The sequence below is a fragment of the Solea senegalensis genome, linkage group LG19, assembly GCF_019176455.1.
Source record: "Solea senegalensis isolate Sse05_10M linkage group LG19, IFAPA_SoseM_1, whole genome shotgun sequence".
Taxonomy (NCBI): Eukaryota; Metazoa; Chordata; class Actinopteri; order Pleuronectiformes; family Soleidae; genus Solea; species Solea senegalensis.
In genome coordinates this window covers 2151495-2164971 of record NC_058038.1, presented here as the reverse complement: position 1 = coordinate 2164971, position 13477 = coordinate 2151495, and the positions used below count along the sequence as shown (strand labels likewise).

The following is a 13477-nucleotide window of genomic DNA, read 5'->3' as shown; positions in this document are numbered from 1 at the left end:
GCAAATGTCAGGTTTTTAGCTAATGTACCTAATAAACTGAGCAATGAATATACATTCTAAGGCTCAAACTCAAAACCAAACAACAGCATTTTAATTTTGTCCAATGTTGTTTTCTGTTCTAAATACGTTTGATATTAAAAATAACTAAACTTGGCGTTTATAGGAGTCACGACAGTGTAGTAATGACAGAGCGAGCGCGAGTTTGCAATATGTTCATACTATTAATAGATGATGCAGTAGCGCTCGGAATAAACCAAGTTTCTATCTCTATATAACTCTATCTGTGAGTTGACAGTATAAACAGTTGACTCGTTTACTTCCATGAACAGAAAGAGAGAAAGATGAGAGTGGTCGCCATGGAGTCATCCGTCTCTGAATGGTTGTCTAAAGCTGTCATCAATAAACAGACTAATCTCCTCTCAGCACTCTGTCCAGTCAACTGAAAGACCATCAGAGACTCATATTCAGTGCTTTATTTTCCTCGCTGATGACTATCAGCTCCAATAACAGCATCTTTGAGCTTCACTGACTGTATTATTTATCGCACATGAAGATTTTATTCACATCTATCATTTCACGTATCTGCTTGCCAATGTTTGCTCTCTCTCTGAAATCTGGCCGTGATAAGCAATTGTACATGACATTTAAACCTTCCTGTTTATATTGTCTTCCCTGTTACGGTGGGTTTCCAACGAGGCAAGAGGAGAAGAAGGGGAGAGGGTAAGAAGAGGCGCGACAGGGAGATAACAGACAAGTACAGGTGTAGGTGGAGAGAAAATATGGGAAGATGTGAATGAAAACAAATGAAGTAAGGTTGTGGCTGCTGGTTATCCAGATCATCCTTTCACTGATTATAATCAGCTGCTCGGTTGAGTGTCAGTGTAAAGACATAATGCCATGGAAATGTTTAGGGTTCTTTTACTATAAAGCTGCTGTCAGAGATGTCAACGTTCCCACTCAGTGCTGATATTAGCAATGTCCTCCCTCTGTCAAATCATCAATGTGTTGACTAACGCAGTAGATGAGTGAGCGCTGTCAGGATATCAAGCCATTTAACACGTATAAGGTGTAACATAGAATATAGAATACTCAAAGTGCTCACAACATTTCAGGCACCAATGAGTTTAAAGAGCAATCATCAGCCTGAACAGGGACTTGAACCCTGGACCCTCAGATTAAAAGTCTGATGCTCTACCGACTGAGCTACCCAGGCTCTGAGGATCAAATACCCGACACAGTTCTACACCTCCTGTTTTTACACCTGGATATTACTTCTAATCTTGCAAGGTGTGGTCAACGAGGCCACAAACAGTAAACAATGTTGCAGTACCACCACACACCTTGCTGTTGTTTGTCAACCAAACCCACACCATGTTGTTTGTACATTTGGACACATGTGTAACGAATAAACACGTGCAGAGCAAAGTTGATTCATTTAAACCTAAACTATGCTAAGCTACGCTAACCAGCCACGTAATACTGTAATACTGCAATGTTTTCCCTTTTCCTAACATATACAATGTCTTCTTTTTCCATTTGGAGGGATTCATTAACAGCAGTGAGCTCATCAGTAGGGGGGTGGGTGGGAGGTTTGTCACAGCACTGACTGAGATTGACATTCACATCCAACACTAAACCAGCATCACCTTTCATGTCCACACATACAGCTGTGTAATAATGAATATTGTGCAAAGGTGGTGTTGACTTCACAAATACATTAAAGTGGGCCTCTTTGCATTAAGGCTAGGGTGGTTAAGTCTGGGAAAGCCAGCGATAGCAGGCTACACTCTGACAAAATGGAAACGGACACGTCCCACCCTCTCCCGTCGGCTCTTCTTGTCAACACCTGCACATTTTGGCCGTCCTTTCTCTGTGACTCACTCGCTAACATCATCTCTTTGTCAGCAGTGTGCACCTCTCTGGTTTGTTGTGAAGACTCAGTGTCACACGCTGCGAGAGAAGGCGGGTCAGTTAGTGACAGACAGGTGCGCCAACCAGTTATTCCATATGGTCACACTTGGCCTTTTAGAAAAGCTTAAGGGACAAAAGAGCTAAGGGAAAAGGCAGTAGAGAGAGGCAGCCCATTGTTTCTACCATTGTCTGCCTCTAAAGCTACTTACTATTTCCTATTTCCTACTAACTACTTCCTTCTTAATATGTCCTACTGCCATGGTTTCCAAATGCAATGGAAGGAAGGACAGGGAAAGTGTATGGTCATTGAGTGGAAACTAGCTCCTCGTTTCATTGTTAGGGTGGGTGTCTGGGGAATGACTGAACACACCCAAGAATAGAAGTAACAAAGTGTACCTAAAAGAGCACAAATGCTGGCTACCACCTGAGAAAATACTGAGCTCTTAAAACACAGTGGTGTAAATAGGCCGAGCAAAGTCAGCTCCAGACTTTTCACAGGAGGCAGATTTACTCTCTCATCATCCTCCTCTTCCTCATTTATTCTTCACACACTGGTGTAGTCAAATTAGATTAAGGTGGAGCAAGAGATGAGGTAACGCTAATTATTATTATTTCGTTGAATTTCTTTTTTTTTTCAAATGAGTTTTAATTTCTACACACAATCAAAATCCCTCAGCTCTGCTCTTTGTGCAGTAAAACTGCAAACAAAATAACCTTTGTAAAGGGCTTTTTTTAAAGCAATATGGCACAAATTAGCTATATTAAGGAACATTATCCAAGGGTTTTTCCTATTCTGGTGAAATAGTCTTGTTTTGTCCCTCTGCTTTTGAGTCATGTTAATTACATCATAACCCTGTTTTGTTTCTTTTGTCTTCTTTCCCCAGACAATAGTATTCAGTGACAACTATCAAGACATGAAGAAGGGAACAAGCATTTTTCAAACAAAAATAACACCTCTACCTTTACCAGTAGCTAAAGGATGTATGAAGGGCTGATTTGTGGAGAGTGATGTTATTTCTTTACTCGTGACCTGCAATAGCGAGGGCTTTCTTCATGAAGAAGCTGCTCATACTTTGCACCATCTATGTTGCCATGTTTACATGGGAGGATGTATAAATACTGAAGGTCCACCAGCAGCACTGGCTGATTAAACAACTGTGGATCAAATCAGAGCAGCGCAGACCAACCCATCAGATCAACCATTTACCGGTGGTCATCTCTCTGTCTAATCCAGCGCCTGTGGAAACCTATTTGGCCATAATAGTCTGAGAAACCTTTAGCAATCCTCTGGGGACGTGGGGCTTGAAAGAGGATGTTGATAAGAGAGGTGAAGAAAGAGGGATGTGGTGATGGGATAGAGAAGGTGGGATAATAGGTGGAAAGACACTAATGAGGGAGGGAAATGAACGAGGAAAGAAACGGGTTCTGCTGTGCTATGTTGTTGCTGTGGTATTATTGTGTTGGGCAGAGACAGACAGACAGACAGACAGACAGACAGACACAGGTGTAATGGAACACACCGTTGCCAGAGTTGTTGCTGGGTGAACAGTTTTTCTGCTTGGTCGCCTGCCGGCTCTCTTTCATCCAGGGAAAGATCTGCTTTGCCATAGTCGGGTTGGGGGGCAGTGAGGAGGAAGACGATGATGTTGAGGAGGAGGAATTGGACGACTTACTGGGGGCTGATTTGGAGGCTGAGGAGGCCCCGTTGCTGCCCCCCGGCTGCTGAGCCCCTGTATTACCAGTGTTGGGATTTGGGGGCAATGGAGGGGAGACTTGGGAGCTGGGGTGGTGCTCAGGTGGCAGACTGGGCCTCATGCAGCTGCCATTCAGCTCCTTGGTCTTGGCTAGCTGCTGCTGCTGCTGCTGCTGCTGCTGCTGCTGCTGCTGCTGCTGGTGGCTACTGCTACTGCCCAGTGACTGCAACGAGCAGGCAGAGCGTTGGTACGAATCCACATCCAGATGGGTCGCCGACTGGAAGGCCGGCTGGTGGTGGGACACTGGGACCGGGGCATCGTAGCCCCCAAAGCCGTTGGCGGCTGCTGCCGCCGCTGCCGCCCCCTGCACCTGATAGGACGAGTAGCCACCAAAAAGCGTCGAGGAGTTGTCGTAGTACGTTGTCTTCTGCATTTCTGAGAGAAGTGGCGGCGTCTGCTTGCAGTGCTCCGGTCCTTGCTGAAAACCACTGCCGGAAGACCATTTGGTACCGGGGGTCACGTGACGGTGTCTCTCCAACGGTCCCCTGCAATCTGACCTGAAAGGTTAGGGAGAGACAGAATGAAGAAATGAGAGCGATAAATCCATCTTCCTCCAGTGAAAGGCGCCATGACATGAATAGAAACCACTGCTTTTCTTTGCCTCACCCCCTCCAACCCCACCCCTCCTTACCCTCCCCCTCCACCCTGAGCCCAGTGCACAGCCTGCAGATGCTCTGATGGTGGGGGCACAAGGAGGGCAAACTGTGTTCTCTGTCTCATGGGCTTATGAATGTTTCCATAGAGATGCTACATTAATTCACATAGTAATTATCAGTTATTGTTAGTTTCCCATCACCATTTTTGTTGTTAGTACTTAAAAGAAACATGTTTAATAGTGGGTATGTGTGCATTATTCTTATATATATATTACTACTACTACTAATCCTAATAATAATCATAACAACAATGTGTGGTTGTTATAACATTATTAAGGCCCACTTTCTGAGTAATTAACAAATCATCATTTTATCATCAATCATCATCATAATTCATCCAGGTTTAATCCACCTGTTTCACATTTTCGTATAAAAAAATGAAACACAGATTGTTGTATCATAATTATTTTCAGCGTTATTTGTTATGAATGCTGAGTCAGCATTTACATTTATAGTTTTCCTGTTTTATTTATTATTATTATGATTATGATTCTTATTATCATTATTATTACTACATTATAGGGTTAGTTATTTCCGTTTCTTACTCAGTCTCATCAACAATTCCCCAACAATTAAATTCATACATCAAATTATTCAGCTCGTTCAGGACATTGTGGATATTATTTCTTTTATTTCATAATTGTTATGTTTTTTTCTCATGCAATTTTATTTATTGTGTTTTGTTTGTTTTCTGGCACGTGTTTGCAATAAGGCGCTACCCCACCCACAGTTTTTCTTTTCTTTTTCCACGCTGGTGTCGTGACGTAGTTTTCTGTGAACGTGGGCCTGTGTGTATGTGTGTGCGTGTGTTGCATGTTCTGCGTGACTGATGTAGGTAGCCTATTTCTGTCAACCTCTGCCTCCCACCTATGATTTAGTGTATTCCGTCTGCTCGCCTGTCACCTCACTCATACAGGAATCTCTCTTCGATCATTGCTGGGGATATTCCTATTTGTATTATTCTTATTTTTATTGAAACAGCTTATGAAATACATTTAACTCTATTAGTACACACAATTAGGAGGTTTAAAAAAATGGTTTAAAGTTCATATTGGCATAGTGATAAGTAAGAGTTACATTTGTATTGTATGACTTGTACATAAATAATATTATCCTTAAATGTTTTTGGTCATGGGGAAATTGGTCTTAATCAAACATAATTCAAATGGGATATATATATATATATATATATATATATATATATATATATATATATATATATATATATATATGTATATATATATATATATATATATATATATATATATATATATATATATATATATATATATATATATATGTGTGTGTGTGTGTGTGTATAATCTGACATTTTGTGGAATTCAAATCAAACATTAACACTTATGGACAAAAGATGCCAGCGCGAGATAAAGGGAGAAAGAATCCACGGAAGAGTCGGTGATCTATTAGGGTCGAGCGGTCAGAGTGCTCTATCATGGCTCCTTAAGGGAGAGAAAGAGTGGAGGAGAAAAAAAACGAGGTTAAAAAAAAAGCTGTGTGCGAGCCCCCGTGGGCTCCCTATCTCACGAGGAACCGCCGGGGTGGGCCTGTGGTCGCGCGAGGCCGCGGCTTGTCAAGCGCGAGGCACCTGGCATTCATTTCTCCACCGAGGAGATACAAAAAAAAAATGTTGATGCCGGGACAGAGTCAGAGGTGAGGAGCCCGCTGATCCCCTGTGTGCACACTCCTGTATACTGTAGCAGCGCAGCTAACTGCTACAGCTGATATATGTTACCAATTAACCAATGTGACCAATTAACGAGGCTCGGCCACACACATGTCACTGTGCAGCCGCTGATTATGGTTTATATGACACTAAATCATGGCGCTGTGTGGCTGCGGATCAGACAGGACAACAAAAAGGAAGTAGCTAAGGCGCGCGCCACACAATGTGACAACGTTGTTATGTTGTTGTTGTTGTTGATTATGATTTTTTTTTTTTTTAAAAGAAAGAAACGGAAAAAAAAGTGTTTTTTCATATTTTAAAATGGCTCCGTTTTATTTGCTGTCTGTAAATAATGAGGTAGATACATGGAAACGAAGAAAGGACTGACAGTGAATGGTGTTTCAGAAATAAATCATCTGTCAATAACAGCTGGTGAGGCCAGGGGGAAATATAAAGAGCTTATAAAAGGAAGAGCATGAAGAAATACATTTACAAACAACAACAACAACAACAAAAAAAGTATTAATTCTTCTCCTATTCCTTTCCTTCCTTAATATTTTACTCTTTTGTTATTTGTGTGAAGCGTCAGACAGGGCAGCCCTTCTCCAGCTCTCAGCACGTCACACATGTCAGCCATTTATCTTTCTGGTAGACAAGCTGGAATCCTAATTATTTACTCTGAGGAATAGTCCCAAGGAGAGAGAGAGAGAGGGAGAGAGAGGGGGAGAGAGAGAGAGAGAGAGAGAGAGGCCGTGGCACCGAGTGTAGGAGGAATATGTTATTAAATCATATCGCTGTTTCACCATTAAACAGGACACGTAATGTCTCTGCCACTGGCTTGTAGGACTCGGGCTTAATACAATCACCAAGTTTACTAGACGCCTCCCTGAATAATCCACTTACACTGACAAGGAGAGGCGGCCACCCAAACAAAAACAACAGAGAGAGAGAGGGAGAGAGAGAGGGAGAGAGAGGGAGAGAGAGGTCGGCCTTGGTGTCCAGTGTCTGTGCTTTATCCTGAGATATAAAATTACAAATGGCGCCTGCCATGGAGAGCTGTGCAGGGAGACTGTGAGGGAGAATGCATTAACTTGGGACGATCCACGTATTCCTTATCCCATTACACACACACACACACACACACACACACACACACACACACACACACACAAGGGAAGGGGTGGTGGTGGTGGCTTGTAATTCTATTGAGCTGTGTCCAGAAACAATGAAGGATTGGCCTGATCACAGCTATTGTTGCTATATATATATCTATCTATATATATATATATATATATATATATATATATATATATATATATATATATATATATATATATATATATATATATATATATATATATATATATATATTTAGGCTGAATAATCTAGCAGAGGGTTAGCAATGAATTATAACACTTCAATGTTTTTAGTTTAAAATGTAAAAAATAAAAGAAGACAAATTGAAATAAACGGGAGGCCCCGTGGAAGAGAAGGAAACGCCAGGGACAAGTCTGAGAGAGAGAGAGAGAGAGAGAAATGGTTGAGCCCTGCTTTGTAAATAAATAGCTCTAAGTGAGGAAGAGTGAGGGATGGAAGAGGAGAAAAAATAAGAGGAAATGGGTTAAAAAAGAAAAAAAAAAAAAGGACAGAGATGGAAGGCCGGGGGAGAGGGGGGCGAGCTGCTTGCGGCGGGTAAAAGCTGCGGCATCTTAAAGCATTGTGAACTCTTCTTGAACCGGGATTGAAGTCTATTGGGCCATAAATCACGGAGCCGTCCACAAACACGCTCTCTGTATTTGTCTGGGTTTTTGTGTTGTTGGAGCTCGTGCAGCAGCAGCAGCAGCAGCAGCAGCAGCAGCAGAACTGGAGCTGCTGGCCTTTATTGCTTCATGCAGCTTTTTCCCCATGTTTAGATCTTACCTTCTTTAGCCCCGGTGGTCCCGGTCCAGTCCAGCACGGACCCCGCAGCATCGGCGGCGGCAGCAGCACCGCATCACCAAATTTAGTCCCCGAGCTCGCACATTCACCAGGTGATCGATAGCAGTGATTGGTAATTAAATAATAAACAACGGATCCACTGAATCCTCCTCGCGACCCCTCTCCACTCTTCTCCTCCTCTCTGTTCTCCACCGCTCCTCTGGTGCTGCTGCCTCGACACTGTAGCGCGACAGCACGCGACAAACCACCACTACAACACCGCCTGGAGACAGCGGCAGCGGTGGCGGCGGCGGCGGCGGCTGCAGCGGCGGCAGACCGGGCTGCGCGACGGTGCTGAACCGGGCACCGTGTAGCATGAACGGCCACCGGCGGCTCACGGATAAAAAAAAGCTGGATTGACTTTCCACGCGACGCTGATGAGGGAGGGGAGGGAGGGGTGTCCGGGCGGAATTAGGTTCCGGTAAATGGGGGCTATATAATAACACGGGCAGGGGCTATGTAGCTATAGCACACCAGCTGAACGGAGCGTAGTACCGGGAGCCTGCCCGCCTGCTTTCCCTGCTCGCACGCATCCCACCTCCCCCTCCTCCTCCTCCACCACCCCCTCCTTCTACCTCCACCCTCCGCCCCAGCAGCACCAGCACTGGCTGCACTGCTGCTGCTGCTGCTGCTGATAACAATGGCCTCAGATTTCTTCCCCTTTTCTTTATTTTTATTATCCTCTGCTGCTCAAAAATATAAAATAAAAACAGTGCAGCGTGCAGCCAGCAGTCACTCCTCACACTCAGCCTCAGAGAGACAACATGTCAACTCCCTGTCATTTCTTATGTTTGTTTGTTTTCTCCCCGGCTCTCCTCATCTCTCCCCCGCCGCGTCTCCCCCTCTCTACTTGGGCGTGAGTTCTCGCCTCGCCCCGGTCTCTGCCAGCCTCTGGTGGTGGGCTTTTACTCCACTTCCACACAACTATACAGCTGCAGCTGTGACACACTGGTCGGAAGTGTTTCTGGTGGTGGTGGTGGTGGTGGTACAGAGGATGAGGATGTTCTCGTGGTATTGTTGACAAAAAAAAAAGTCCACGCGCACGAGGAGAATACACTGGGAACGCATGACAGTGGGTGCAGGTGAAACATGGCGGCCACACAAACAGCAACACATGCTACACATGTTAGCATTAGTTTGTGATGATTTGAAATGTACAGACTACACATTGCTCTTAAATTTAGCTCATGTCATTCCGCACGTGAACTATAACTGGCCACAAAGTTGTTTTTGTTTCTCCTCCTGACTTCAAACTTCCTCTTGTTTGATCATTATCTTTACGCCCTTTGATTTCTGTCCTCATCACATGATCACCATCCACAGATATTAACCATGTGATGCACAGAGATGATATTAAATAGGGTTTAATTTTACAGTTTTACAGCTTGTATGTTTTTGCCTGCTACGTGTGTTTATCTCTAAATGTAAATGTGAGAAAAAATAAATCATGAATTGCAATTAGTATGTATAATTTGAACCAATAAGGCTCAAATCTATCAGGTTAAGTAACATAGAAAATTCAAAAATATAATTTGAGATGTTGTATATAAATATATTGAGCTACTGCACTTGCAAAGAAATACATATTTGGTGATACAGATGCTGAAGGTTATGTTAATTGTTTAATTTGTCTTAAAATGATCTTTTAGTGAAAGAAGACATTTCAGGGGCTGATATCTCATCTGACATCTGACGGAATGTGTGTGGCAGGTTTGATGTCATCTGTCTTCCCTATATCTGTATATCTTTTACAGGAAAAGTGACTTTTTTCCCCCTGTTCTCAAAGCCCCCCCCCTGTCCTTCGACATCTCCCTGCAGAAACTATACATGTCATGTGTATTGTGAACATTTCAACACCTCCTCTCCCCCTGCAGCTGCTTATGCACAGAGAAAAGGTAAATAAAAACCAAAAAGGAGAGGCCATGTAAAGGCAGGAGGCATTTCTCACCTCAACTCCACAGCAGAGGCAAATCAAACATTTCTGTCACATAATAATCTATTTTTTTAAAGAAAGAAAAGAGTTGATGCTTATATGCCTGTGTTTTTACTTAAACGCGCACCTGGGAGGAAGGAACACGGGAGTGCAACAGCATGAGAGGAAAAGAAACAAGAATGACATGAAAATGAAAACCCAGAGGGAGAAAAAAAGACACAGAGAGGTGAGAAATGAAATGGAAATGAAAGTAAGAAGGCGTATCTCTCTCTCACACACACACACACACACACACACACACACACACACACACTTCACTGTATTTGTATTATTCAGGACGCTACCCCTGTCGTTTATGGCCGCGTAAGATTTATGAGTTCTCTCGCACCCAGCAGTGTGTGTGTGTGTGTGTGTGTGTGTGTGTGTGTGTGTGCGCGCGCGCGTGTGTGTGTGTGTGTATAAACAGCCCAACTTTCAAACAGATAGCATTCGCTGTGAGCTGCTGAAATGAGAGGATGAGCTCCGTGTAGGTGGGGAAGGTGGGAGCCTGAAATGCGTCCGACTGCAACTTTTCCCTCTTTGTGTGGAAGGATCTGCTCTGAAAACACCCCTCATCACTCATTAACCAAAACCACTAATCAGCTATTTTATTATCTTTTCATTCTTTCTTTTTTTTCCCCTCCTCCCCATTGAGCCACAGTGTGGGAAGACAGAGAAAAAGAAGCAGCAGTGCGGATTTTTCATGTCTATGCATTGACTTGTGAAAGCACGCCGGTGCTTGTAAAAGGATGGCAGTTATTCTTGATTTTCATTGGATGGAAGACGCGCATCGGCGCCTCCGTGTTTCGGATCGAGTCACGGATATTGGGTTTCACAACTGAAACTCTCTTTGCCCTGCAGAGCCATGGAAATCCTCTTTCCATTTTTCTTTTTCTTTTTTTCTTCTTTCCCCCCTCTGGGATGTCAGACATGTAGGTCACTGAGGATGACACGAAGGAATTTCCTCTCACTATGAGATAGAGATTAATATTTTTTCACGCATGCCGCGTTTACTATGCATGGAAACAGCGGACTGCTGCGAATGTGCAATTCTTAAATATAGACCACGGATAATGCGTAGCAGAACAATCTGTTATTTGGTAGGAGAGGAAGTAAAACTTCTTTGTTCTCTTAGAGCTGGGACGAAATTCAATAACAATAAATATCGCAATAACATTTTGTTAAATATCAGTATGACACAAGTTCTTATATGTGTCAGGTGGTGTATGGGCTGCATGTGCAAACACGTATTAGTGTTTTAAACGTTTTACCTCAAATATGTGGAACTTTCTGTTTACCTTATGCCTGTGCTGATTTGTTTCGATGTGATATTTATCTTGACATTTCATCAACATATCACAGATTTTAAATCACAGCCCTGACTACAGTTATCATCTCTGGGTTGCTATGTAGCATTAGCTCCTGAGTCAGTGCAGTGGCTGTTTTAATAAGTGTCTTATCAAATGAAGAAGTGACCCACACATGATTCCTGCGGCGATTCTGACCCAGCGGCCATTACACACACACACACACACACACACACACACACACATCCCTCTGCATTATATTACATTAAAGCATGTCAGTATATTACACACTACATGGCACACACATGGGCACATTCTAATTACAATTAAACTATCAATTCCATTCGATTTGTAACGGAAATATTAAATTGAAACAAATAAAAATACAATAAAAACATATCTGATATTGTCTTTCCGTCCCGTTTTATTTGGAATACAGTGATATTCTAACGAAATGGCCTCATTGGAATACTACTACTACTAAAACTACTACTATTTTAAAAATAATATTATTAGTATTACTAATAGCAATAATAATAATAATTAAATAATGACAATAATAATAATAATAATAATAATAATAATAATGTAAGAAAATGCACTAAAACATTGCGGTTAAACAAAAGGGGGAAACTTGACCTACTTTTGCACAAACAGACGAGTGGATACATACATAAATGGTCAAATAAATATAATAAATGTTTATAAAGCTTGGTCATTTTGATCCAAAAGGAATATACCGCAAGTTCTTTTTCTCCCAAACCAAGTGTCCAGGCTCTGATAACGACACTGCAAACACGCACACACTGCAGGCCGAGCATCACAAACACAAGAGAGGGAAAGAAAACAAGTCCAACTTACCGAGAGATTTTCTCTTATATCCAAATGTTTTGATGAAGGGAAACTGCTTCCAGAAAGCTCCTAGGAACTGTAGTGAAGGAGGGAGGGGGAGGAAGGATAGAAGAAAGAAAAAAGGAAGGAAGAACGAGAGAGAGACGGAGAGATGAGATCAGAAAGGCCTTGGTAAAATCAGATAATCAGACAGTCTGTATCGAACGGCTGGGACATTTACACAGAAACCGCAGACAGGTATTTCTGATTTCTCGCAGAAATCCCGGAATAAAAAAAGTGGTAAGAGCTGCGAGAGGACAGGAGGCTGAAGGCTGCATGGGTGGAAGTGATCTCAGATGTTATTGATTATGGTTATCATATTACACATCCTAATAGGTCTGCCATGTTTTCTCTGCATGCGTTTAAAACCGGTGGGAAACTCCAGTCTGCTAGTCTTTTTTGTTTTGTTTTTTACATTATTTGTCCAGCATTTAACGGTGCAACAAAGTAAACGGAGTTGATTCCTATAAGTAGCCTATGAATATCCAAAATAATAATAATAATAATGATAATAATAATAATAATAATATGAGGTGAAAACTGGAATAATGAGAATGACGCACACATATAACGAAGATAGATTAGAGTAAAACAACAAGTCTGTGTGTCATCCTTCATTAAAATAAATGGTAACTATAATCAATTATTAGACAATTATAATAGCTCTGAATATATATATATATATATATATATATATATATATATATATATATATATATATATATATATATATATATATAAGCAATCATGTAATTCCAACAACTGTAAAAAAAAAATCTGATAATAATAATACTAATAATAGTAGAAATAAAAATAATATCAGATAAGTAATAACAAGCAGACTAATGTAATCATTAGAACCAGCGGCTCCACATCCACCGAGCGGACACAACAACAACACTATCCAGGAAATAAGACACATATCGCGGTCACAAACTGTCACAGGACCCGGTGAGTTTCTCCTCATGTGGGACTGAAAAGCACTCATCCCTCTCTTTTCTCATTATTTCTTCCTCTCTTCCAAACACACACACACACACATCCATTGGTAAAAACTCATCCATTCACTGCTCCACACTGTGACCAACATCTCCTCCTGCTTTGCTGATAAAAAGAAAGGAATGAAACTTGTGTAATAGTATAGAGCAGCATCCATGACCGCAGGATGGAACAGGGCTTTCCTCGTGCTTGCATAAAGTGTCTGCTGTGATTATTAAAGAGGCTGGAAATAAAATCTCAGGCTGCTTCTGTTTCTGCTCGTGACAGCTTCACCCAAACACATAAATCACAAGCGAGGATCCCCCGACCTCCCCGTACCAGCGTGT

At 42.1% G+C, this 13477-nt stretch overlaps 1 protein-coding gene and 1 non-coding gene across 2 annotated transcripts in view; both read right to left on the bottom strand.

Moving 5' to 3' along the window:
- hoxb3a (homeobox B3a) overlaps window positions 1–13477 on the bottom strand; it is a 58548-nt gene that overhangs the window by 5728 nt on the left and 39343 nt on the right. The window contains exons 4-5 of the mRNA XM_044050658.1: window positions 12123–12189; window positions 3432–4162 (exon numbers count right to left, since the gene is read on the bottom strand). Coding sequence (XP_043906593.1) covers window positions 3432–4038 — 607 coding nt within the window. The 5' untranslated portion in view covers window positions 4039–4162; window positions 12123–12189. The remainder of the gene's footprint in view (window positions 1–3431; window positions 4163–12122; window positions 12190–13477) is intronic.
- On the bottom strand, window positions 1141–1213 carry trnak-uuu. Its single transcript has one exon. It is a non-coding gene; the product is annotated as a tRNA-Lys (tRNA).